Source organism: Lepus europaeus, chromosome 7, assembly GCF_033115175.1.
Source record: "Lepus europaeus isolate LE1 chromosome 7, mLepTim1.pri, whole genome shotgun sequence".
Lineage (NCBI taxonomy): Eukaryota > Metazoa > Chordata > Mammalia > Lagomorpha > Leporidae > Lepus > Lepus europaeus.
Genome location: NC_084833.1, coordinates 107248026 through 107267056, shown reverse-complemented (window position 1 = coordinate 107267056; position 19031 = coordinate 107248026). Strand labels below are relative to the sequence as shown.

At 57.8% G+C, this 19031-nt stretch overlaps 3 protein-coding genes across 4 annotated transcripts; 2 read left to right on the top strand and 1 right to left on the bottom strand.

Moving 5' to 3' along the window:
* The first annotated feature begins 4764 nt into the window (after positions 1-4764).
* Positions 4765-9312, top strand: DPAGT1 (dolichyl-phosphate N-acetylglucosaminephosphotransferase 1). Of its 2 annotated transcripts, XM_062197180.1 has the most exons (9): positions 4765-5130; positions 5467-5587; positions 5728-5941; positions 6186-6332; positions 7405-7489; positions 7839-8027; positions 8344-8431; positions 8594-8749; positions 8830-9312. In XM_062197180.1, exons 1-9 carry the CDS (start codon positions 4970-4972, stop codon positions 8893-8895), a joined length of 1227 nt encoding a protein of 408 aa, XP_062053164.1. In that variant the 5' UTR covers positions 4765-4969; the 3' UTR covers positions 8896-9312. The 2 variants fall into 2 exon arrangements, with proteins under 2 accessions (XP_062053164.1, XP_062053165.1); XM_062197181.1 differs by lacking the exon at positions 8830-9312 and having other exon boundaries at positions 8344-8450; positions 8594-8653.
* Positions 9313-9943: 631 nt separating this feature from the next.
* Positions 9944-10678, top strand: LOC133763481 (histone H2AX). The gene has a single exon (XM_062197178.1). It carries the CDS (start codon positions 10001-10003, stop codon positions 10430-10432), a length of 432 nt encoding a protein of 143 aa, XP_062053162.1. The 5' UTR covers positions 9944-10000; the 3' UTR covers positions 10433-10678.
* Positions 10679-10810: 132 nt separating this feature from the next.
* HMBS (hydroxymethylbilane synthase) lies at positions 10811-18314 on the bottom strand. Its single transcript, XM_062197177.1, has 14 exons — positions 18136-18314; positions 15776-15829; positions 15388-15460; positions 14952-15001; positions 14808-14863; positions 14384-14461; positions 14103-14180; positions 13906-13981; positions 12625-12738; positions 12392-12430; positions 12041-12160; positions 11781-11834; positions 11575-11661; positions 10811-11493 (listed from the first exon to the last, which is right to left on the bottom strand). Exons 1-14 carry the CDS (start codon positions 18178-18180, stop codon positions 11320-11322), a joined length of 1098 nt encoding a protein of 365 aa, XP_062053161.1. The 5' UTR covers positions 18181-18314; the 3' UTR covers positions 10811-11319.
* Between the last annotated feature and the right edge of the window lie 717 nt (positions 18315-19031).

The window sequence follows — 19031 nt, the reverse complement described above, 5'->3', positions numbered from 1 at the left end:
CTGGGGGGATGCGCCCCCTCGCCCGAGTTCATGGCTGCGGGAATGACCTCACTCACCCGACACCCCCTTAGGTCTCTAAGTGAAACGCCAGTGAGGTTGAGAAGGAGGTGACCCCCGTGGAAATCGATGCCTCTTCTCCTAACACCCCCAGGCTCGGTCCCCTCTAGGTCCCCCAGTCCCGGGGCGGGGCGGGGCGGCGCAGGGCATCCCTCCGGAACGGAAGGGTCTGGTAGAGGTGCACAGAGAGAGAGCAGAAGCCGAACCTGGCAGAGAACCGAGCGTAGAATACTGAAGTCCCTCCAGCACCCTCGCCGCCCCCACTCCCCTTGGTCTTGGAGTTGGGACCAGGGACGTCCCCCTTAACTTCTTTGCTCGGATGCGGCTGTTCCGGAGACTTTTCCCAAGCCCAGAGCTGTGTCTGTTTTTAGAAGTGCTATATTTCCATAGTAACAGCTCCTGCCTATGGAGCACGTGTAGAGAGGGTGGGGAAGAGAGCAGAGCTGGCGGTGCCGCACTGAACTGCCACTAGATTCGGCCAGAAGACCCTGCCATCCAAATGTGAGACCCCAACAAGCGCCCCAGAATCGCATTGTGGGTTACCACCCGACTCCCGGCCTCGGGATCAGGGAGGAAATTCAATCCCTGTAGGCCTGGGACCGGAAAGCAGGACCCAGAGGAATCCTCGTTCCCTGAGAGCCTGCACGGGAGGTCTTTGCCCCACAGCCCCTCAGAGAGCTAGGTCAGAAGGTGTTGAATAGCCTTTTCCCAAGTCACTCAGTTGCCTGAGGGATCAGCACGTGAGAGCAAGGGATGCCTTCTACAGTGGAGTTGGAGCTAGTGCCGTGGCACAGAGGGTCGTGTCGCCAGCTGCAGAGCCTGCATCCCGTAGGGGCACCAGTTCGAGTCCCAGCTGCTCCACTTATTGATCCAGCTCCCTGCTAATGTGCCTGGGAAAGCAGCAGAGGATAGCCCAAGTGCTTGGGCCTCTGCACCTATATGGGAGACCCAGAAGAAGCTCCTGGCTCCTGACTTTGGCCTGACCCAGCCCTGGGCGTTGCAGCCATTTGTCCAGTGTTGGAAGATGGATCTCTTTCTGTCTCTCTCTCTCCCTCCCTCTGTGACTCTGTCTTCAAATAAATAAAAATAAATCCTTAAAAAAAATAATAAAGTGTGGAGTTGCAGGCCTAGCAGAACCAGCAGGGTTTTGAGGCAGAGGAGGTGTTGGGGTAGCCCAGGGCAGCCCTGGATTTCACTGTAAGGATTGATGGGGGAGAGGTGGCTGAGATGGGGTAACCCCGCGGTGGCCCTGCGCAGGCATGGTCAACGGCCTCCAAAACAAGAGAGACTCCTAGAGCTGGGCCTCTGGTCTCAAGGGGGAGGAGAAGACATGGAACAAGGAAGGAGAGCACGCAGGGCCAGAATCCAGAGATGCCGGGGGAACAGTCCGCAGGCAGTGCAGCTGGGGGAGCAGGTCACACAGGACGCTGTCCAGGAGCAAGGTTCCTCTGTGAAGACCCTCTCCCCCAATATCCTTCTTTCTCTCTGTTCTTGGTTCTTAGGTTTATTCCATCAGCCCCTGCACTGGGCCTTATGATACTGCTTGACAATGAAGACTTAGCACTCCCAGTCTCTCCTCCACCGCTTAGCCCTTGTGCTCTTATTTCTTCAGGGGAGAGGTGGGAAGAGAAGAAAGGAGAGCCATTGGGTTGTGTGGACTGAGTCACAGGCAGGGTCCTGCCCCGCCCTCTGGAGCTGCAGGGAAGCGCCTTTGGGAGGCTTTGTCGTGGTCAGCTCCACCGTGGACTGGCCGTGCTTACCGGGAGGCGCTTAGGGCAGTTAGCAGATGTGAGCTCAGGCCTGGTCGGCTCAGCTGACCTGTGAATCCCAGGTGTTAGTCTTCTCATTCATTTGCTAATCACCTTGCTGGCAGCTACCATCAAGGGAGCAAAATCATTCAGCAAACATGACACATGTCCAAGGAACCGCTTTCTGACGGTAACATGTATACCTGAGTGAAGAATGCCTACTGCTCTGACTTTGAACACATGCTCCCACCCTCTTAGGTGAGGGAGGGCTGATGATCTCAGAGAAGAGGGAGCCAGAGCTCCTCAGTGCCTGGCCGGATAGGCAGATCCGTGAGGCTTGGCCTCCCTAATAAAGCAGGAACAGACACAGACTGTCTCTCTGACCTCCGACCTCCGGGGAGTCTCAGCCAGCCTCTGAGCAGCAAGATACCCGAGCGCGGCCTCCTCCGGGGACCCACAGACTCCTCCTTCCCACCTGCTCCCGGTCTCACCCCTCCCTCTGGAAGGCCCTTCCATTCTGCCACCTGCTCACGTCCTTTGAGATACCACTCCTCCTGCAGGCCCTGTCCTGCCCCTGGTCACCACCCCGTGCTCCCTCCTCCAGGCCCTGTCCTGCCCCTGGTCACCACCCTGTGCTCCCTCCTCCAGACCCTGTCCTGCCCCTGGTCACCACCCCGTGCTCCCTCCTCCAAGCCCTGTCCTGCCCCTGGTCACCACCCCGTGCTCCCTCCTCCAAGCCCTGTCCTGCCCCTGGTCACCACCCCGTGCTCCCTGCCCTGTGCACCTGTTGCCCTCTACACCTCTTTCACACTCAGACTCATTAATGTGTGTGATGCCTTCTAAACAGATAACCGGTGTCCTTAGCCTCAGGGGGACAGCCTGTGGAAAGAAAAACAGTGTCCTCCAGGGAGTTTCCAGTTTAAGAGGCACCAGTGACACAGACACAGATGGGCACGCATGCTCACTCACACACACACACAAAACAAACTTTGGCAGAACACTGTGGTGTAAATCACTGGGATTATGTTCGCATGTGTCCTTGTCCCCCTAAATCCATGGGCTCCGCGCCTATAGACTCAATCATGCAAAAAACATTGTTGTGCTTATATGTTCACACGTATTTTTTTCTTGCCATTCTTCCCTAAACAGTGCAGTACAGCAATTGTTTACCTAGCATTTACATTTAATTCAATATTATAAGTAATCCAGAGATGTAAACTATACAGGAGGAAATGGGTTGGGTTACATGCAAATACTTCACCATGTTATATAAGGAGGCTCAGCATCCATGGATTTGGGCACCCTCAGGGGGTCATGGAACCAAGTCTTGAGGATACTGAGGGACAACTCTATGTACAAAAGAGGACACTTCAGAAGGGTCATGGAAAATGTGTATTATGAAAAGACTATGCATGGACTTCCATTTCTTTGCATGAAAATCTTTTAATTCCATGAACTTTTAAACACTTTTTTCATTACTTTTACAAATGGGTTTTTTTATTTGTATTTGAGAGGCACAGTGACCAAGAGGGTGAGACAGACAAAGATCTTCTGTCTGCTAGTTCACTTGTCATTTGGAACAACAGCCAGGTCTGGGCCAGGCCGATGTCACGCGACAGAAACTCCATCCTGGTCTCCCACATGGATGGTACTGGCCCAAGGACTTGGGCCATCCTCTGCCGCCTTCCCAGGTGCGTAGCAGGAAACTAGACCTGAAGCAGCTAGGACTTCCTATGGGATGCTGGCATCACAAGGGTGGCTTTGCCTACTGTGCCACAATGCTGGCCCCTCCATGAATTCTTTGAACGACCTTGGTGTTTATGCCTTTTATACATATATTTTGCCTGTTACTGTTAATTAGACCCAAGGGTCATTTCATACTTTGATTCGAGGTAAAAGACAGACTATCCTGGCCCAAAAAGAATCACCCTGACCTTGACTCCTGAAATCCCGGAATTCCTAATGGCAGAAGTGCCAGGCTATTTGAGGCATATCTCTAACTCCCTCCCGGTTATTTCCTCTTGGAGGAATGAGAACACGTGGGGGAATGAAAGGGAATTTAGATGCCAGTGACCGTTACTTGCAGGGGAGCGGGTACCCAGCAAACGGCACAGTGAGCTGGAGGAAGAAACATGACTGGGAGCCCCCGAGCTCATAAGGAGGCAGGTGTGGGCCTGCCGCTCCTGCCTCCGAAGCTCGTTGCAAAGCCTCAGCCTCCATCTCCTCATTTCGGGAGCATGGTACAAAGCAGTGGTCCAGGACCAAGTGAAAGCCCCGGGTTAAATCCGAGACTCGGTGCGCCGAGCCCTCGGCAGTGGGAAGCGCCGCGCTGGTTGCCTGGCAACTAACTGCTACAAGGGAGCAGAAGGTGGGTGGGATGCGGGGCGAACAAAGTACCTGGTCCAGGACGGGGGAAACAGGATGGGAGGGCCTCTGTGGTACAGGACGGCGCCTTCCAAACAGCGGCAGCGTTTCCGGGAACTGACTCGTGTTTACCTGGGTTTCCGACTACGTGGGCAACAGGTTTCCTGCAAGAAGCAGGCGCGGCCCCACACCCTCGTCCCTCCCGCCCAACCCCTAGCTGCCAGCAGCCACCATCTTCCCCGCTCCGGAGGCATCCCAGCTTACGCGCGGGGGGCAGTGGCCCTTTAAACGTGACCTGTGGCGGCCGAAGGAGCGAAAACTGACGTGGAACCGGAGAGTAGGCGGTGTCCGACACGTGGTGCGAGGAGGCGTTCATGTTGGAACTGGGCAAGGAGCCTGGGCTCTGCGTCGTGAATATTGTTAGAAAAGTGTCCGCGCTTGTTTGTGCTCCTCTTGTCGATATGCCAGCGCTCGCGGGATGCCTCTATCCTCGGAAAAATATGTGGTTTTAAAAAAAACCACTTTTCTCCCCACCTAGTGCCCATAATAAAAATGGCGGCCACGGCCTTCCGCGGCGAGTTGCTCTGCGAATGGGATCCGGGCGGAAACAGGGTAGGCAGGTGTCGCAAGGCAGAGCTCAGGTTGCCGTAGAGGGGCTCTCGCCGCCGTCCCGGGGCGGCTCGAGTCAGAGTTGTGGGGTTTGCTCCGGCTGGCTGTGGGGACGCTCGGCCGCTTCTTGCTGCCGCCCAGCCTGCTAGCTCGCTGAGGGGCCGGCGGAGCGGGGCCCCTGGCCGGTCACCATGTGGGCCTTCCCGGAGTTGCCGATGCCGCTGCTGGTGAATCTGATCGGCTCGCTGATGGGGTTTGTGGCCACGCTCACCCTCATCCCGGCCTTCCGTGAGCACTTCATCGCCGCGCGCCTCTGTGGCCAGGACCTCAACAAGTCCAGCCGGCAGCAGATGTGAGCCGCGGCGCGCGGGGTCCCGGGCAGGGGGCTAGGGCTGAGGAGTGTCGGGTGGGCAGGGCAGGGGCGGGGACCGAGAGTTAACCCAAGCCGCCCAGGGCTCGGGAGGTAATGGGCAGAACTGGCTAGCATAGGGGAAGGTGGGTGGGGGACGCTTGGGTGTATCAGGGACTCGAGCAGTGGTGTTCTCCGTCCGCACCCCCCCCCCACACACACAATTAAAAAAACTGGGAAGGGTAAGACTATTTGGGGTCACTGTAACCGCACCCCCGCACTGGTGAGTGACCACGCCCCTTCTCTTGTTTCTCTTCCACTGTTGCTTTTGGGCCGCAGCCCGGAGTCCCAGGGAGTGATCAGCGGTGCTGTCTTCCTTATCATTCTGTTCTGCTTCATCCCTTTTCCCTTCCTGAACTGCTTCGTGGAGGGGCAGTGTAAGGCATTTCCTCACCACGAAGTAAGTGGCTCAGTGGAGGTCCTTGCCTGGGGGCTGGCTCCTGGGAACCCTAGAGAGCTGGGGGTCTGGGCGGCGGCGCGGGTTCTTGGAAGGTGGAGTGGGAGAAGGCTGGAGCCGTGACCTGCCCGAGCCTCCCCCAGTTTGTGGCCCTGATAGGTGCCCTCCTTGCCATCTGCTGCATGATCTTCCTGGGCTTCGCGGATGACGTGCTGAACCTGCGCTGGCGCCACAAGCTGCTGCTGCCCACAGCCGCCTCGCTGCCTCTCCTCATGGTCTATTTCACCAACTTCGGCAACACCACCATTGTGGTGCCCAAGCCCTTCCGTCCGCTTCTTGGCCTACATCTGGACTTGGGTGAGTGGTGCTGCCAACCGTGACACTGTATCAGGGCCCCCTTCACCCCCCACATATCCACCGGAGCATCCTTTGGTGCTCCACATTCTCCCCCAGGTTATTTCCGCTCTGCGCTTTTATCTTCTCGGGCACTTTCTGGTGGCCCCTCGTCCTGTCCTCTGTCCTCACCGCTTTTCTCAGAAGAACGTCCTTCAATGCCCCTTCCCTGGCAGCACTAGGCCTTCTCATGCTGTGTCTCCCACAGGCATCCTGTACTATGTCTACATGGGGCTGCTGGCAGTGTTCTGCACCAATGCCATCAACATCCTAGCAGGAATCAATGGCCTAGAGGCTGGCCAGTCACTAGTCATCTCTGCCTCCATCATTGTCTTCAACCTGGTGGAGCTGGGAGGTAGGTGGGGATAGGGACAAGGAGAGAGAGCAGTCTGAGTGTTGGGAGTTGCCTGATATATGGCTTTGAGGAGTTCTGAAAGAAGCAGTGTGTGCATACTTACAGAAGATAAAAGAAGCTATTTACATTGCAAATAACAACAGTTATTAATTGTGGAACAAAGAAACAGCAGCCCTGTCATTTGTAGCTGGTTTGGCCACTGACTGCTGGGACGCAAACAACGTCACCGAACCCTATCATCAGCATCAGACAGGTCACTCTGTGACGATGGTAGACGACACAAAAACAGACCCCTCCGTGTGTTGTCATGGCTGAGCACAGGGAAAACCACAAGAACACCGGGCAGTCCACAGACACGATCAAGATCCCTTCTCCTGGGCTAATATGGGAGACTGCTGCTGCTTCCCAATAACTCAGCCCTCCTGGTTTTTTGATTAAAAATTAAGATGCTCAGTTACAGAGCCGCTCTTGCTAGCTGACAGCACTAGACCACAGCAAAACTCTACTCCCCTGCACACTATCCAGAATTCCAAACACACCCTGGAACAAAGCCCTCCTGACGCCCCTTTCCTGAGGCATTCTGCAGTTTCCCATGACGTGTGGTTTCCAAAGTCCCCCTCGCTGCCAGTGAACCCAGTCGTGACTGTAAGCGTGTTTCTGGTGGCCTTTGGCTGATGGGTACCAACAAATGCTTGCTGAAGCGAAGCACTGTTGAAACATTATCTCACTGCAGTCTGGTAATAGCTCTACATGGCAGTGTCATCATCAGCCCTGTTTTACAGATGAGAAAACGGAGGCTTAGAGAAGTGTGTCACAGTCAAGGTCACACGGCTAGGAGGTAAAGCTGGTACTCAAACCCGGGTCAGAATGGCCTAAGCTAGATTTACAGGAGTAGCTAGGAAGCTGTCCTGAGAGAAGTGGAATAGTGGGAATTGCCCGGGTGACATTACAGGGAAAGTGTGTTCTTGAAAGTATCTCGGCAAGTGGATGCCACAGCAAAGGGCAGAACTCGGACAGACACAGGTAGGACCGAGGTATTTGACTTCCCGTCTTTCTCCTCCTGCTCTCAAAGGCGATTACCGGGATGATCACGTGTTTTCCCTGTACTTCATGATACCCTTTTTCTTCACCACTTTGGGACTGCTCTACTATAACTGGTAAGTTGGCCCATGGATGAGGGTCTGAATACATGGCAAAGGTGGTCCTGCTGATAACCCACCCACCGGGGAAAAGGCAAACCCGTGCATACCTGTGTTGAGTGGTCTCTGGGTCTTAAAGTGATACTATTCCGGCATCCCTCCCTACCCAGTGGAAGTTGGGCATGAACGCTCTGGAGTCCCTAAGGATAGAATTCAGGGCCTTGGGTCCTGCAGAATTGCTGGGATAGCTGGACTCTCTTCCGAGTCAGACTCCGCTTGGGGCTAGCCCAGTGTCCGTAGTGTGTGCTGTGAGAATAAGGATTGGCAATGCCTTTTGCTACTGGCTCAGATCCTCTCCCCCACACAGGTACCCCTCCCGGGTGTTTGTGGGAGATACCTTCTGTTACTTTGCTGGCATGACCTTTGCCGTGGTGGGCATCCTGGGACACTTCAGCAAGACCATGCTCCTCTTCTTCATGCCCCAGGTGTTCAACTTCCTCTACTCACTGCCTCAGCTCCTGCGCATCATCCCCTGCCCTCGCCACCGAATTCCCAGGTAGCCGCTTTGGGGCTTCAGAGGCCGACATAGCCTTTCTCTTGGGATAGCCAAAGCCAGTCTATACGTTACTGTGCAAAGGGAGGGGGCCCAAGGAAGGGCTGACTTCCCCTGTCGTGCACCTTCTGTAATCTGCGAAGCTATTACGTAACCTCACTTAACGCTAAGAGCACTTCTGAGCACACAGTAGTCAGCAAGCCAGAAACAGGCATCTGGCCGTCTCCCTCCCCAGTCAGAGCTCTTCCTATTAATGAACATGGGGAAGAGCCTTCTCCGAGTAGTGGCCCAGTCACATGAAGCTGTCTTCCCCCTGCAGACTCAATACCAAGACAGGCAAACTGGAGATGAGCTATTCCAAGTTCAAGACCAAGAGCCTCTCTTTCTTGGGCACCTTTATTTTAAAGGTAACAAGGTAACAAGGAGGTAAGGCCCTAGGCCGCCATCCTGAACTTGGGGATCCGGGAGCCTAGACCTGCATCAGATCCCAGGGGAGCTCGGAGGCAGTAAGCAGACTCCCGTCCCCGGACCACACATAGGAGCTGCGGTTCTCCCTCTGGTCCCCGCAGGTAGCCGAGAGGCTCCGGCTGGTGGCAGTACGCCGGAGCGAGAGCGAGGATGGCCACTTCACCGAGTGTAACAACTTAACCCTCATCAACCTGCTGCTTAAGGTCTGCGGGCCCATCCATGAGCGGAACCTCACCTTGCTCCTGCTGCTGCTGCAGGTGAGGTCGGGCGTGGGGATGGGGTTTGTACTTCCTTGTGGCTCTTTCTCAACGGACTTCACAGTCCATTTCTTTTGCAGGTCGTGGGCAGCGCTCTCACCTTCTCCATCCGATACCAGCTTGTCCGGCTCTTCTATGATGTCTGAGTGCCCTGGGTGTTGGCGCTCACCTCAGAGTCTCCAGGGGTCCTGCCCTGACCCCTGTCTGGACCAAAGCTGCTTCCCCTTCCCCTGTGATCATGGACATCCGGGGCCTTTCTTGCCCTCTGGCGATGGCCGCCGAGACTTCGCCTGTGGCTCCCATCAGCTGGCCGCTCTCCCGCCCTCACATCTCTGGGCTGCAGCGGATTTTGGACGGTTACCCACAACTCGACTCTCAGGGTCCTGCCGCTCAAGGGATGTGCTGGGCTTGGGGCAGGACCTGGGCTAGGGGAGGGACACGGGCTGGAAGGCGGCTTGACTCTCCACTCTGAATGAAGTATTCTGATTAGTAAGGGCAGAGGGGCACCCGATGCGCCCGACAGTGACAATAAAGGGTCTTTTTCTGGTTCCTGTACGTATATTTCCTGTGGGGGCATTTTAGGAAAACAGGGAAGGGCGGGGGCAGAGGACCCCAAGCGGAGGCCTGTGGCTGCTCTTTCAGGCCCTTCCCAGTGAGAACACAACTGAGACCGCACAGGAACGCTCCCGGCGGCACAGGGGCCTCAGGTGGGAGTGGCCTGTCTCCCGACGTGGGGTCGTCCCTTTTTGCACTCTCCTTCGGCCTATTCGGTTGGGGCGGGGGTAGGGCGCCCCCAGACTTAGAGAGGAAAGCTGAGGTAGTTGAATCCAGTCCTTTCCTTTAAAAACCCCAGGCCAGCACGGGGTCTGGCTCCACCCCTTTCGTCTTCCGGTTCTAGGCTCCGCCTGCCACGTTTAAATCTCGCGCGCTTTGCGCGGATTGGCCGCGTCCGGAGTGGGTGCCTGACTGCCGGCCCGCACGCTTCCTCACCTTCTTACCCGGGCAAAAGGTTTTCAAATTCGACCAATCGGCGGGCGCGCTCCCTCAGCCGAGGCGCGTCCCCGAAGGGTTAACCTCAGCCAACCGGAGGCGGGTACTAGAAAAAAGAGCCAATCAGGAGAGCGCAGGGGGTGTGCCCTAGGGGCATATAAGGGCGGCGCCGCCGCGCGCGCGCCGGCAGTTGGACTGCGGCGGTTGGCTGTTGGGGGCTTCCGTCCGGGCGTCGCTCCGTGCCGTTCTACCTCGCGCACCATGTCCGGCCGCGGCAAGACCGGCGGCAAGGCCCGCGCCAAGGCCAAGTCGCGCTCTTCGCGCGCCGGCCTGCAGTTCCCCGTGGGCCGTGTGCACCGGCTGCTGCGGAAGGGCCACTACGCCGAGCGCGTGGGCGCCGGCGCCCCGGTGTACCTGGCGGCCGTGCTCGAGTACCTGACGGCCGAGATCCTGGAGCTGGCGGGCAACGCGGCGCGCGACAACAAGAAGACGCGCATCATCCCCCGCCACCTGCAGCTGGCCATCCGCAACGACGAGGAGCTCAACAAGCTGCTGGGCGGCGTGACGATCGCGCAGGGCGGCGTGCTGCCCAACATCCAGGCCGTGCTGCTGCCCAAGAAGACCAGCGCCACCGTGGGGCCGAAGGCGCCCTCGGGCGGCAAGAAGGCCACGCAGGCCTCGCAGGAGTACTGAGGGGCCGCCCGCCCCGCGCCACCACAAAGGCCCTTTTAAGGGCCACCACCGCTCTCACGGAAAGAGCTGAGCCACGGCCGCTGCCCCTCCCCCGCGCCGCGCACCTGCACGCGCCTCGGGCCGGGCTCGTGACTCAGCCGCCCCACGCTGCGGGGCTGCGGCGCCTGCCGGGAGGCGGCCCAGGACTGGGGCACCCGTCTGCGGCTTCCCGGCCTCGGCGGGAGATGCGCTGCCCGGAGGACTGCCGGGCGGCGCGGCCCGCGCGCTCAGACCAGCCCCGTCCGGACGGCCTCGGTGGCTTGACTGGGACTTTGCAGCTAACTCGTCGGAGAACCAGGGACTGGGAGTTTCGGATGGACTCATTTTGTTTATTAAAGGATTTGGTTTTTTAAATGAAGCGCTTCCGTGTACTTGCCTGAGGGGGCGGGGCGGGGGCTCAGCTAACGGGAAAGGCTGTGCCGGGACCGGGTGAGGCAGGAGCCCGGGGGCTCTAAGGTGTGTGGGGCGGTCTCCGGGGACCGTGTCAGAATACTGCGGCAGGAACGGGGTGTTCCAAAATCCGGGCCGAAGGCCCTGCCCGGAGGGACGGGTCAGAGGGGTTTGTGTCTGTTTGGTGCTGGGGTCGGTGGAGACGCAGACAACCCGAGAGCCGCCCTCAGCTGGTTTATTCACGGGGCTGGTTACATTCAAAGGCTGTGGCTTGCATTGTGTTCTCTAGAGATGAGGCCCCCACGCAGCAGGAGGCAAGGCCCCGAAGGTGAGGCAGGTCCCCAGCGGCCAGGGACCCCGCAGTTCCTCCTGGAGTGACCACTTCCCAGGGAGAACAGGGCACTCGGCCGACGTCCTCCCCGGGGAGCGGCAGCCCAGGCACCTGTGCCCACGGCCGCTTAGTGGGCGTCATTCAGCTGGCGTGCAACGTCCAAAATGTTCTTGGCTCCCTTGTTCAGTAACAGATTGGCCAGGCTGATGCCCAGGTTCTCGGCGGCCAACTGGGGTCCTCGTGGAATGTTCCGGGCAGTGATGCCTACCAGCTGGGGGTCATCCTCCGGGCCGTCTTCATGCTGGACAGAAGGGAGTGGGACTTAGTGGGGACAGGGAAGAAGACGCACTGCTCACTCCTCCCTCACCCTCTGGCTGTGTACCTGGGCAGGGGCCTGGATGCTGGCCTGCATGGTCTCTTGCATAGTGTCGGAGCCATCCAGACTCCAGACTCCTCCAGTCATGTACAGCTGGTTAAGAAAACGGTTGTCTCAGCCTCGTCTCCTTAGAGACGGGTGCACGGGGAGTGCACTATCTTAGAGACAGGGTGCCACTCTGCTACCTCCCCGTCCTCAGCGTCCCTGCTTACCTGCCCATCCTTCATGGCTGTGTGTACTGCCACTGGCACACTGCAGCCGCCTTCCTGCAACCAGAGGTTCTGTGAGCTCCAGGCCTCTAACACCCTGGGACCACACTTCTCAGATGCACAGACAAAAGGCAGCTGAGTGCCCAGACCTGGCTCCTCCATACACAACAGCCACCCACAGGGAGTGATCCCTACCACGACATGCACTTAAGGAACCTCCGCTCCCCAAGTCCCCGCCCCCCACGGGGAGCCGCCGGCCCTACCAGGTGCTTCAGGAAGGCCCTTTCAGCAATGCAGCGAAGCAGGGTCTCGGGATCGTGCAGCACACCCACCAGATCCAAGATGTCCTGGTCCTTAGCTCGAACTTCCACTCCCAGGGCCCCCTGATGGGAAAAACAGCCTAGGACCTCAGGGCTGACCTTGCTCCAACCGCGCTAAGGACGGAACCACCCCTCTCCCCAGCGGCTCCCAGGCCTGCGGACCATCAGCATCCCAAAGCCCTCCCTGAGAATTTTCTTTTGGGTGATGCAGACGTAGAAGAGAGTGAGCCCAGCCTCTTAGCTGAAAACAACGGAAGAAGTTCATCAGCACGCGGCTTCCCCAGTCAAGCCTACCTGGCCCACAGCGTACATGCATTCCTCAGGGTGCAGGATCTGTGAAGAGCAAGTAGACTTGAGGGTGCCTAAAAGCACCCAGCAGGGAGGAGCTTCCCTGCCGCTTTGAAAGCCTGGGTTGGCACATGTGAGTCTGGTGCCAGCTTCTAGTGCCAAATGTGGGGTGGTCAGGAAGAGGACTCGGGCAGGAAAAGGATTCCAGTTGAACGGGGGAGGGGAAGGCGCAGCCATACCTGCCCTACTCGGTTGTGCCAGCCCATGCGCTGCAGGCCAGCCACAGCCAGGATGATGGCGCTGAACTCCTGCTGCTCATCCAGCTTCCGGAGCCGGGTGTTCAGGTTTCCCCTCTGCGGAGAGGTGCTAAGGACAATGAGAAGCCTCGTGCTGCCCTCTCTGGCTGACTTCTACTCACCGCCCGGTCCCCCACTTAGTGACGGCAGCTAACACGTGGTGGTGGTCCAAAGTGCTTCCAGGTGCCAGCTACTTCCCCTCACAAGCCTGCAAGGCAGCTGGTATGATTATCCCCATTTCACAGATGAGGATAATGGGCATTTAAAATAACTTGCCCAAGGTTGCAAGACATCTGAGAAGCCTCCCCTAGCACCCAAGACTGTGATTATACTCCAGCCAGAAGCTTCCAGAGAATTCCCTATTTTACCGAGTAGAGCATTTAGCACACATTCTTTTTTATTTATTTATTTTTTTTTTAAATTTTTTTGACAGGCAGAATGGACAGTGAGAGAGAGAGACAGAGAGAAAGGTCTTCCTTTTTGCCGTTGGTTCACCCTCCAATGGCTGCCGCGGCCGGCGTGCTGCGGCCAGTGCACCACGCTGATCCAATGGCAGGAGCCAGGTGCTTCTCCTGGTCTCCCATGTGGGTGCAGGGCCCAAGGACTTGGGCCATCCTCCACTGTACTCCCGGGCCACAGCAGAGAGCTGGCCTGGAAGAGGGGCAACCAGGACAGAATCCGGTGCCCCGACCGGGACTAGCACCCGGTGTACCAGCGCCGCAAGGCGGAGGATTAACCTATTGAGCCACGGCGCCGGCTTTTTTTTTTTTTTTTTTTTTAACAGGCAGAGTGGACAGTGAGAGAGAGAGACAGAGAGAAAGGAGCATACATTCTTTTTAAAATTAGTCCTATGAAATGTACTGCAGAGCCACTGTAAAATCAAAACATGGTAGCATAAACAACAGTAATGGAAGCACCGTCTAAACGTCCCATACCTCATCACTGTTCAGTACTGCTCTGTGTTTATATGATCACGCTGGTCTTTGTCTCCTGAGCTAAAATGTACACTCCCTACAAGCAGGGACAGTGTTTCTCTCGCTCACTAGAAACCCCGGTGCCAGGCACCTGCCTGGGGCTGAAGAAACAACAAAACATGGCAGGGTGGGTGGATGGAAGGACAGAGGGCTCACGGCACCCAGTGGCCGCTGCCCCTGCACTGTGAGGACCCCCAGGGCCCTCTGGCCCACGTCTTCTTCATTGCCTGCTGCCCTTCAAAAAGGATATGATACTCTTGAACTCCAGATGTGGAAACTTTCTCTGTAGCTGGGCTGCTCTCCGCAGGGAGCTGGTCCCCACCACACTGCTCGGAGAGGGGGTTTAAAATCAGATGTCACACCACGGGCCACCGATCCTTTCCTCTGCCCGCATTCCCTCCTTCTTAGATGCACATCCCACAAGATACCCATGCAGGCCTCACTCACCTCCTCTCTGGCAAGGTTGCTAGAGTCTTCCCAACAAATTTTGGGTGAAAGACAACAGCATCGCAGGGGTTCTCCCGCCTAGGTAAGGAGGGAAGGGCAGAGTAAGGGACAGACTTCAGTTCAGGCTACCTCTACTCTCTCAATAGCCAACTAACGGGCATTTACTGTCTTCTGCCTCACTGGAGCCTCCTTAGGACAGCGGGAACAGCTCCTGAGGCAGAGGGCCACGTCCCAAAGGGAAAAGCAAAGCTCCCACAAGGCCCACGCCCTGCAGGACTTACTTGCAGATGGCTCCCACGGTGAAGCCAGGAGGAAGCACAGTGGGCAGGTCCTTCAGGGAGTGAACCACCAGGTCCACCCTGGAAAGGTAGGAGAAGGGGCAAGGAGGAGGGGTCCAAGCGGCTGCCCCCACCTTTCCTCTGCCACCCCCACTTCTCCCTCAGCAGTGTGGCCTAGGGCCGCTCAGGCCTTTCCAGGACTCCAGGCTCCCTTCCCAGCCTCCCTTCCATCCCAGCGCCCTCAGCCAATCTCGCCTCCAAGGCAGCTGGATGACTCAGAACCAGGACGCTGGCCTTGACTGGAGCCTCGGGAAGCCACCGAGAGCCCCTCCAGCCCGCCTGAGCCTGGCTGACATGGGGTTCGTAGCACACAGTGGTGCCAGCAAGAGACAGGTGGGTGCCCCGCAGGCCTCCTGTCCTCACTCACTCGTTCTTCTCCAGGGCATGTTCCAGTTCCTTGGTGAACAGGCTCTTCTCCCCAATCTGCCAAGCGAGAGCGAGCCAAGGAATGACTCTCTTGGGGGACAGACAGGCGAGACGGGGTCAAGGCCTGGGGGAAGGAGTCTCTCACCTTGGAAAGTGCAGTATCAAGAATCTTGTCCCCTGTGGTGGACATAGCGACTGCGGAGAGAGTCAATCAGGTACTCACTGGCCTGCATTTATGGAGCCCTCCTGAGCCCAGCCCTGGGCTAAGTAACTCCAGGGTAGGGACAGAGACACACAGGCCCCAGTCCCTGCCCCCTGGGAAGCGAGCCCTCCGCAGGAAGGCACAACCCAGCCACCCAGAAAGGCCCAAAGCAGAAGATGTATGATGCCAGACCAGCCTGGTGTTCAGAGTTGGAGGCGTCAGGAGGAGGAGAGCAGCCAAGAGCGATTCTTAGCGGCCATGGGCTAAGATTCTTAGCGGCCATTGGGCCTCTAGGATGGGCCAAGTCAAAATCACCGTGCGCTCTCCTCCGCAGGGACTCACTTCCCATCACCTCCCACACTGCTTTTGGAAAACTCACTGATTTCAAACCGCAGGCCAGGGTATAAGGTTTTCAGCGTTGCCACCACACTGTCCGTCTGGATGCGAGCCAGCTGGGGGCAGAGATGCCGATTAGCCTCGCCTTTCCCTGGCCACTGCCCCAAGCTCAGAGCTTCACAGGACCAGGAAGACCCTGAAGGATCGGAATGCTCATCTAGGAACAAGACGCGCCTGGCCTGGGCGTACGCTGCACCCCAACGACTTCCCAGCCCAGGGACTCTCTCCACAGAATGCACTCTGCCAGTCCCCACGGAATTTAATGCCCACCCAGAAATTTGTACACAGGGAACGAACCGCCTGGCACCCACACCTTGCAATACTGCAAGCAGCAGACGTCCGCAGACTTCCACGGCGGCACGTGCACTCACCTGGCTCTTCCGGGTGCCCACTCGAATCACTCTCATCCTGGGGCTGCTCGCTTCCTGCAGAAAGAGTCCTCGTGTCACCGTCCCCACTGGGGCTTAGCAGCTCATCCAAGAACCAGAACCACAGGCCTGGGCTCCGCCGGGCCTCAGGGTGGGGCAATGCTGCCAGACGGCCCCCTTACCTTCCTCAGCACCTTCTGCCTCCTCGGGGGGCCAAAGAAGCAGTAGTAGGATCTGCTGTTACCGCCCTGCCGTAGCCAGGACACTGCGCCCCCAAGCCCACGCCGGCTGAGGGAGTGCTGCACACAGCCAGGTGCAGAGAGAGATAAGGACCATCAGCCCGGCTACAGGGAGGGTGCGCCCCGCAGCTGGCCAGGGCAGGGCGGCAAGGGCCACACAGCGGAACTGTGCTGAGTCACTGGAGAGAGGCTGACTGTCCAAAGCAGAGCAGCACTGGAGAAAGCTTCAGCGTCACCCAGATGCCACACCAAGGGTCCCTTGAGCTGGCTGAATGCACACACATGGGAGGGGGCTCGGCAGATGTGGTGCACAACCCTGGCCCAACCTTGGGCACAGCATCCCACCAGGACCTGCTTGGTGATCTTAGGTTTGGACTCAAGTTCCCTCTGCCCCAGAGGTGCTCGAAGACGGCGAGGCTGAGCTGCCTGAAGTTCACACACACGGAGTGCTGCCTCTGGTTTCACTGACGAGGAAATACCGCCATGTCAGGGACACACCTCTTCCTCATGCCACGGCAGCCTGGACAAAGGTGTTCAGTGCCAAGCAGGCAGAACTGGTGCTTCAGTCTAAGGCAGGGGTCCTAATCCTTTCTACATCAGCGACGACCTCTGTAAATAATGTCAACTTTCCCTGCCCTGGGTTATTCTGATGGAGTTCTTTTGCAGCCAGACATCTGGGGCCTCTGTTGCTGGAGGAGGCGACTCCTGGACTCTACCCTATGTGATCACTCCTCCAATAAATCAACCCTGGGAGACCCTCTGCAAATTAGGCTAGGCCTGGGGCTGGCGCTGTGGCATAGTGGGTAAAGCCGCCGCCTACAGTGCCTGCATCCCATATGTATGCTAGTTCGAGTCCGGCTGCTCCACTTCCAATCCAGCTCTCTGCTATAGCCTGGGAAAGCAGCAGAAGATGGTCCAAGTCCTGGGGCCCCTGCACCCACATGGGAGACCCGGAAGAAGCTCCTGGCTTCGGCTTGGCGCAGCTCTGGCTGTGGCAGCCACTTGGGGAGTGAACCAGTGGATAGAAGACTTCCCTCTCTCTCTCTGCCTCTGCCTCTCTGTAAGTCTACCTTTCAAATAAACAAATAAATCTTAAAAAAACAAACAAACAAACAAACAAACAAAAAAACTGGGCTAGGCTTGAAGTGCTAAACATGGCCACTGACTTCTGGGCAACAGAGAGTCCCTAGAAAAGAATCTTGGGTTCCAGAACTGCCAGGTTCAAGCAATCTTTTAAGTTCACAGAATCCGTATAGCCTAATCAAATCAAACCATTCCATCCAAAAGTATTTACTGAGCACTGGAGATGCTACAGCTATTGCTTTTGCATATTGCTGTTGTCTACCTGTTAGGGAGAGGGGGCAGGCACCCCCGGGATCACGTCACAGAAGCAAAGTGCGACTCTACAGGGGGAAGTGACTTAGAAACAACGGGGAGAGCTGGAGCGAGAATCCAGATCTTCCTGCTGCAATAGCCAAGCATCTCATTCTGCACCAACAGGCCGCAGATAAGCAGCCGCCCCCCTCTTCCTTATCTCAGGCCAGCACTGGCCGCCACCGTCCTGGGGCTAGCGTGTGCACAAGCCCACAGCCCCGCAGGCAGGCTAGGGATGTTGAGAATGCCCAGGGGTGTCCGCACCCCACCCCACGGTAGTAATTCAGTGATGTGTCTCTGCTGGTGACTGTGGGAGTACGCTGGGGCTGAGGGGCTGCCACAGAGGGAAAACGGAGAAGGCGCGCTTGCAGCACGCAGGGGATCCGGGGCGTCAGAGCGCAAGGGCCTCTCACGGCGGCTGCATTCGCACCTGCCTCGCCCCGCAAGCTTCCCCGCTTCAATCTAGAGCCATGCATTTCAGGCCTGGCAGGAAACCCAGCCAGATGCCGGCAGGGCACAGCTTGAAACGCTCCTTCCACTCTTGAACCCGCCCCGTCGCCCCTTGATTTCTGCCTGTCCTTCCAACCGGCAACCCAGCGACTGGCCCTTTAAAAACCGTGTGCACCGAAAAAAACAAAATGACGGATGGCCGTTCTGACCAATAGGCGTCCGAGGACGACAACCTAGGGCCAATCGTTGCACGGCTCACCCGGAAGCCCGAAGTAAGCGGGTCACCCGCTCAGAACTCACCGTCGTTGCAGAAGCCTCGCCATTGCCGTTGCCGGTGCCGGACATGGCTCCGCTCGGGCAGTAGGCCAGAGGTGCCGCCCAGGTACCCGGGTCCGGGGAGGCCGTGGGCTCCGGCCGGCGGGAGCCCGGGGCACGTGGGCCCTGAGCCCGTCCTGCGGCCTCAGACTGCGGCCTGCACGGGCCGCGCGTCACTTCCGCGCCCGCCCCCGGAGGGGAGGACCCTGTCTGGGCGGGAGTCGGAGCTGTTGCGACAGCGCTGCCCGGGCTCTCCTGAGGGCAGGTTCCCGCCTTCCAGGCCCGGGCAGGCCTGCCCATGCAAGCGCTGGGCCGCAGTCCCAGCTTTACCCGGGAGGTGAACTGTCTTCCCGGTGGCCTCCTGCGACCGCCCGGGGACCGCGAGAGGAGCAGCCACGCTCCCCGGAGCGGCTGCTCCCCAGTTACTGCAACTCACCCAGCGCCGCTTCTGCTCTGTCCAAGCCTAGCTTTGCTGGGACCCTGAAGCAAGCCGCATTTCTATTCCTTTATTAAATATGTGGCTGGGCCTTTTTTTTTTTTTCTTAAAGATTTATTTATGTGAAAGGCAGAGTTACGGAGAGCGAGAGGTCTTCCATCCGCTGGTTGACTCCCCAAATGGTTTCAATGGCCGGTGCTGCGCCCATCGGAAGCCAGGAGTCTCCCACATGGGTGCAGTGGCCCAAGGACTTGGTCATCTGCTGCTTTCCCAGGCGCATTAGCAGGGAGCTGGATCGGAACTGGAGCAGCCGGGAGTTGAACCGGCGCCCACATGGGATGTGGTGCCGCAGGCGTCCGCTTTACCCCCTGCACCACGGGGCCGCTCCAGCATTTTTTCTTTTTCTTTTAGGTTAACAATGATTTTATTGCTTGGTACATAGACG

What these genes read in the sequence shown, in the direction of transcription:
- LOC133763481 (XM_062197178.1), top strand. Translation starts at nt 10,001, where the DNA reads ATGTCCGGCCGCGGCAAGACCGGCGGCAAGGCCCGCGCCAAGGCCAAG.
- HMBS (XM_062197177.1), bottom strand. Translation starts at nt 18,180, where the DNA reads ATGTCCGGCACCGGCAACGGCAATGGCGAGGCTTCTGCAACGACG. An exon ending in TGGCCTGCGGTTTGAAATCA is followed by an intron (nt 15,002 to 15,387) that starts GTGAGTTTTCCA and finishes CTCTCTCCGCAG; the next exon opens with TCGCTATGTCCACCACAGGG. An exon ending in GGCACAACCGAGTAGGGCAG is followed by an intron (nt 12,431 to 12,624) that starts GTATGGCTGCGC and finishes TGCTCTTCACAG; the next exon opens with ATCCTGCACCCTGAGGAATG.
- DPAGT1 (XM_062197180.1), top strand. Translation starts at nt 4,970, where the DNA reads ATGTGGGCCTTCCCGGAGTTGCCGATGCCGCTGCTGGTGAATCTGATC. An exon ending in GGACTGCTCTACTATAACTG is followed by an intron (nt 7,490 to 7,838) that starts GTAAGTTGGCCC and finishes TCCCCCACACAG; the next exon opens with GTACCCCTCCCGGGTGTTTG. An exon ending in TGCTCCTGCTGCTGCTGCAG is followed by an intron (nt 8,750 to 8,829) that starts GTGAGGTCGGGC and finishes TTTCTTTTGCAG; the next exon opens with GTCGTGGGCAGCGCTCTCAC.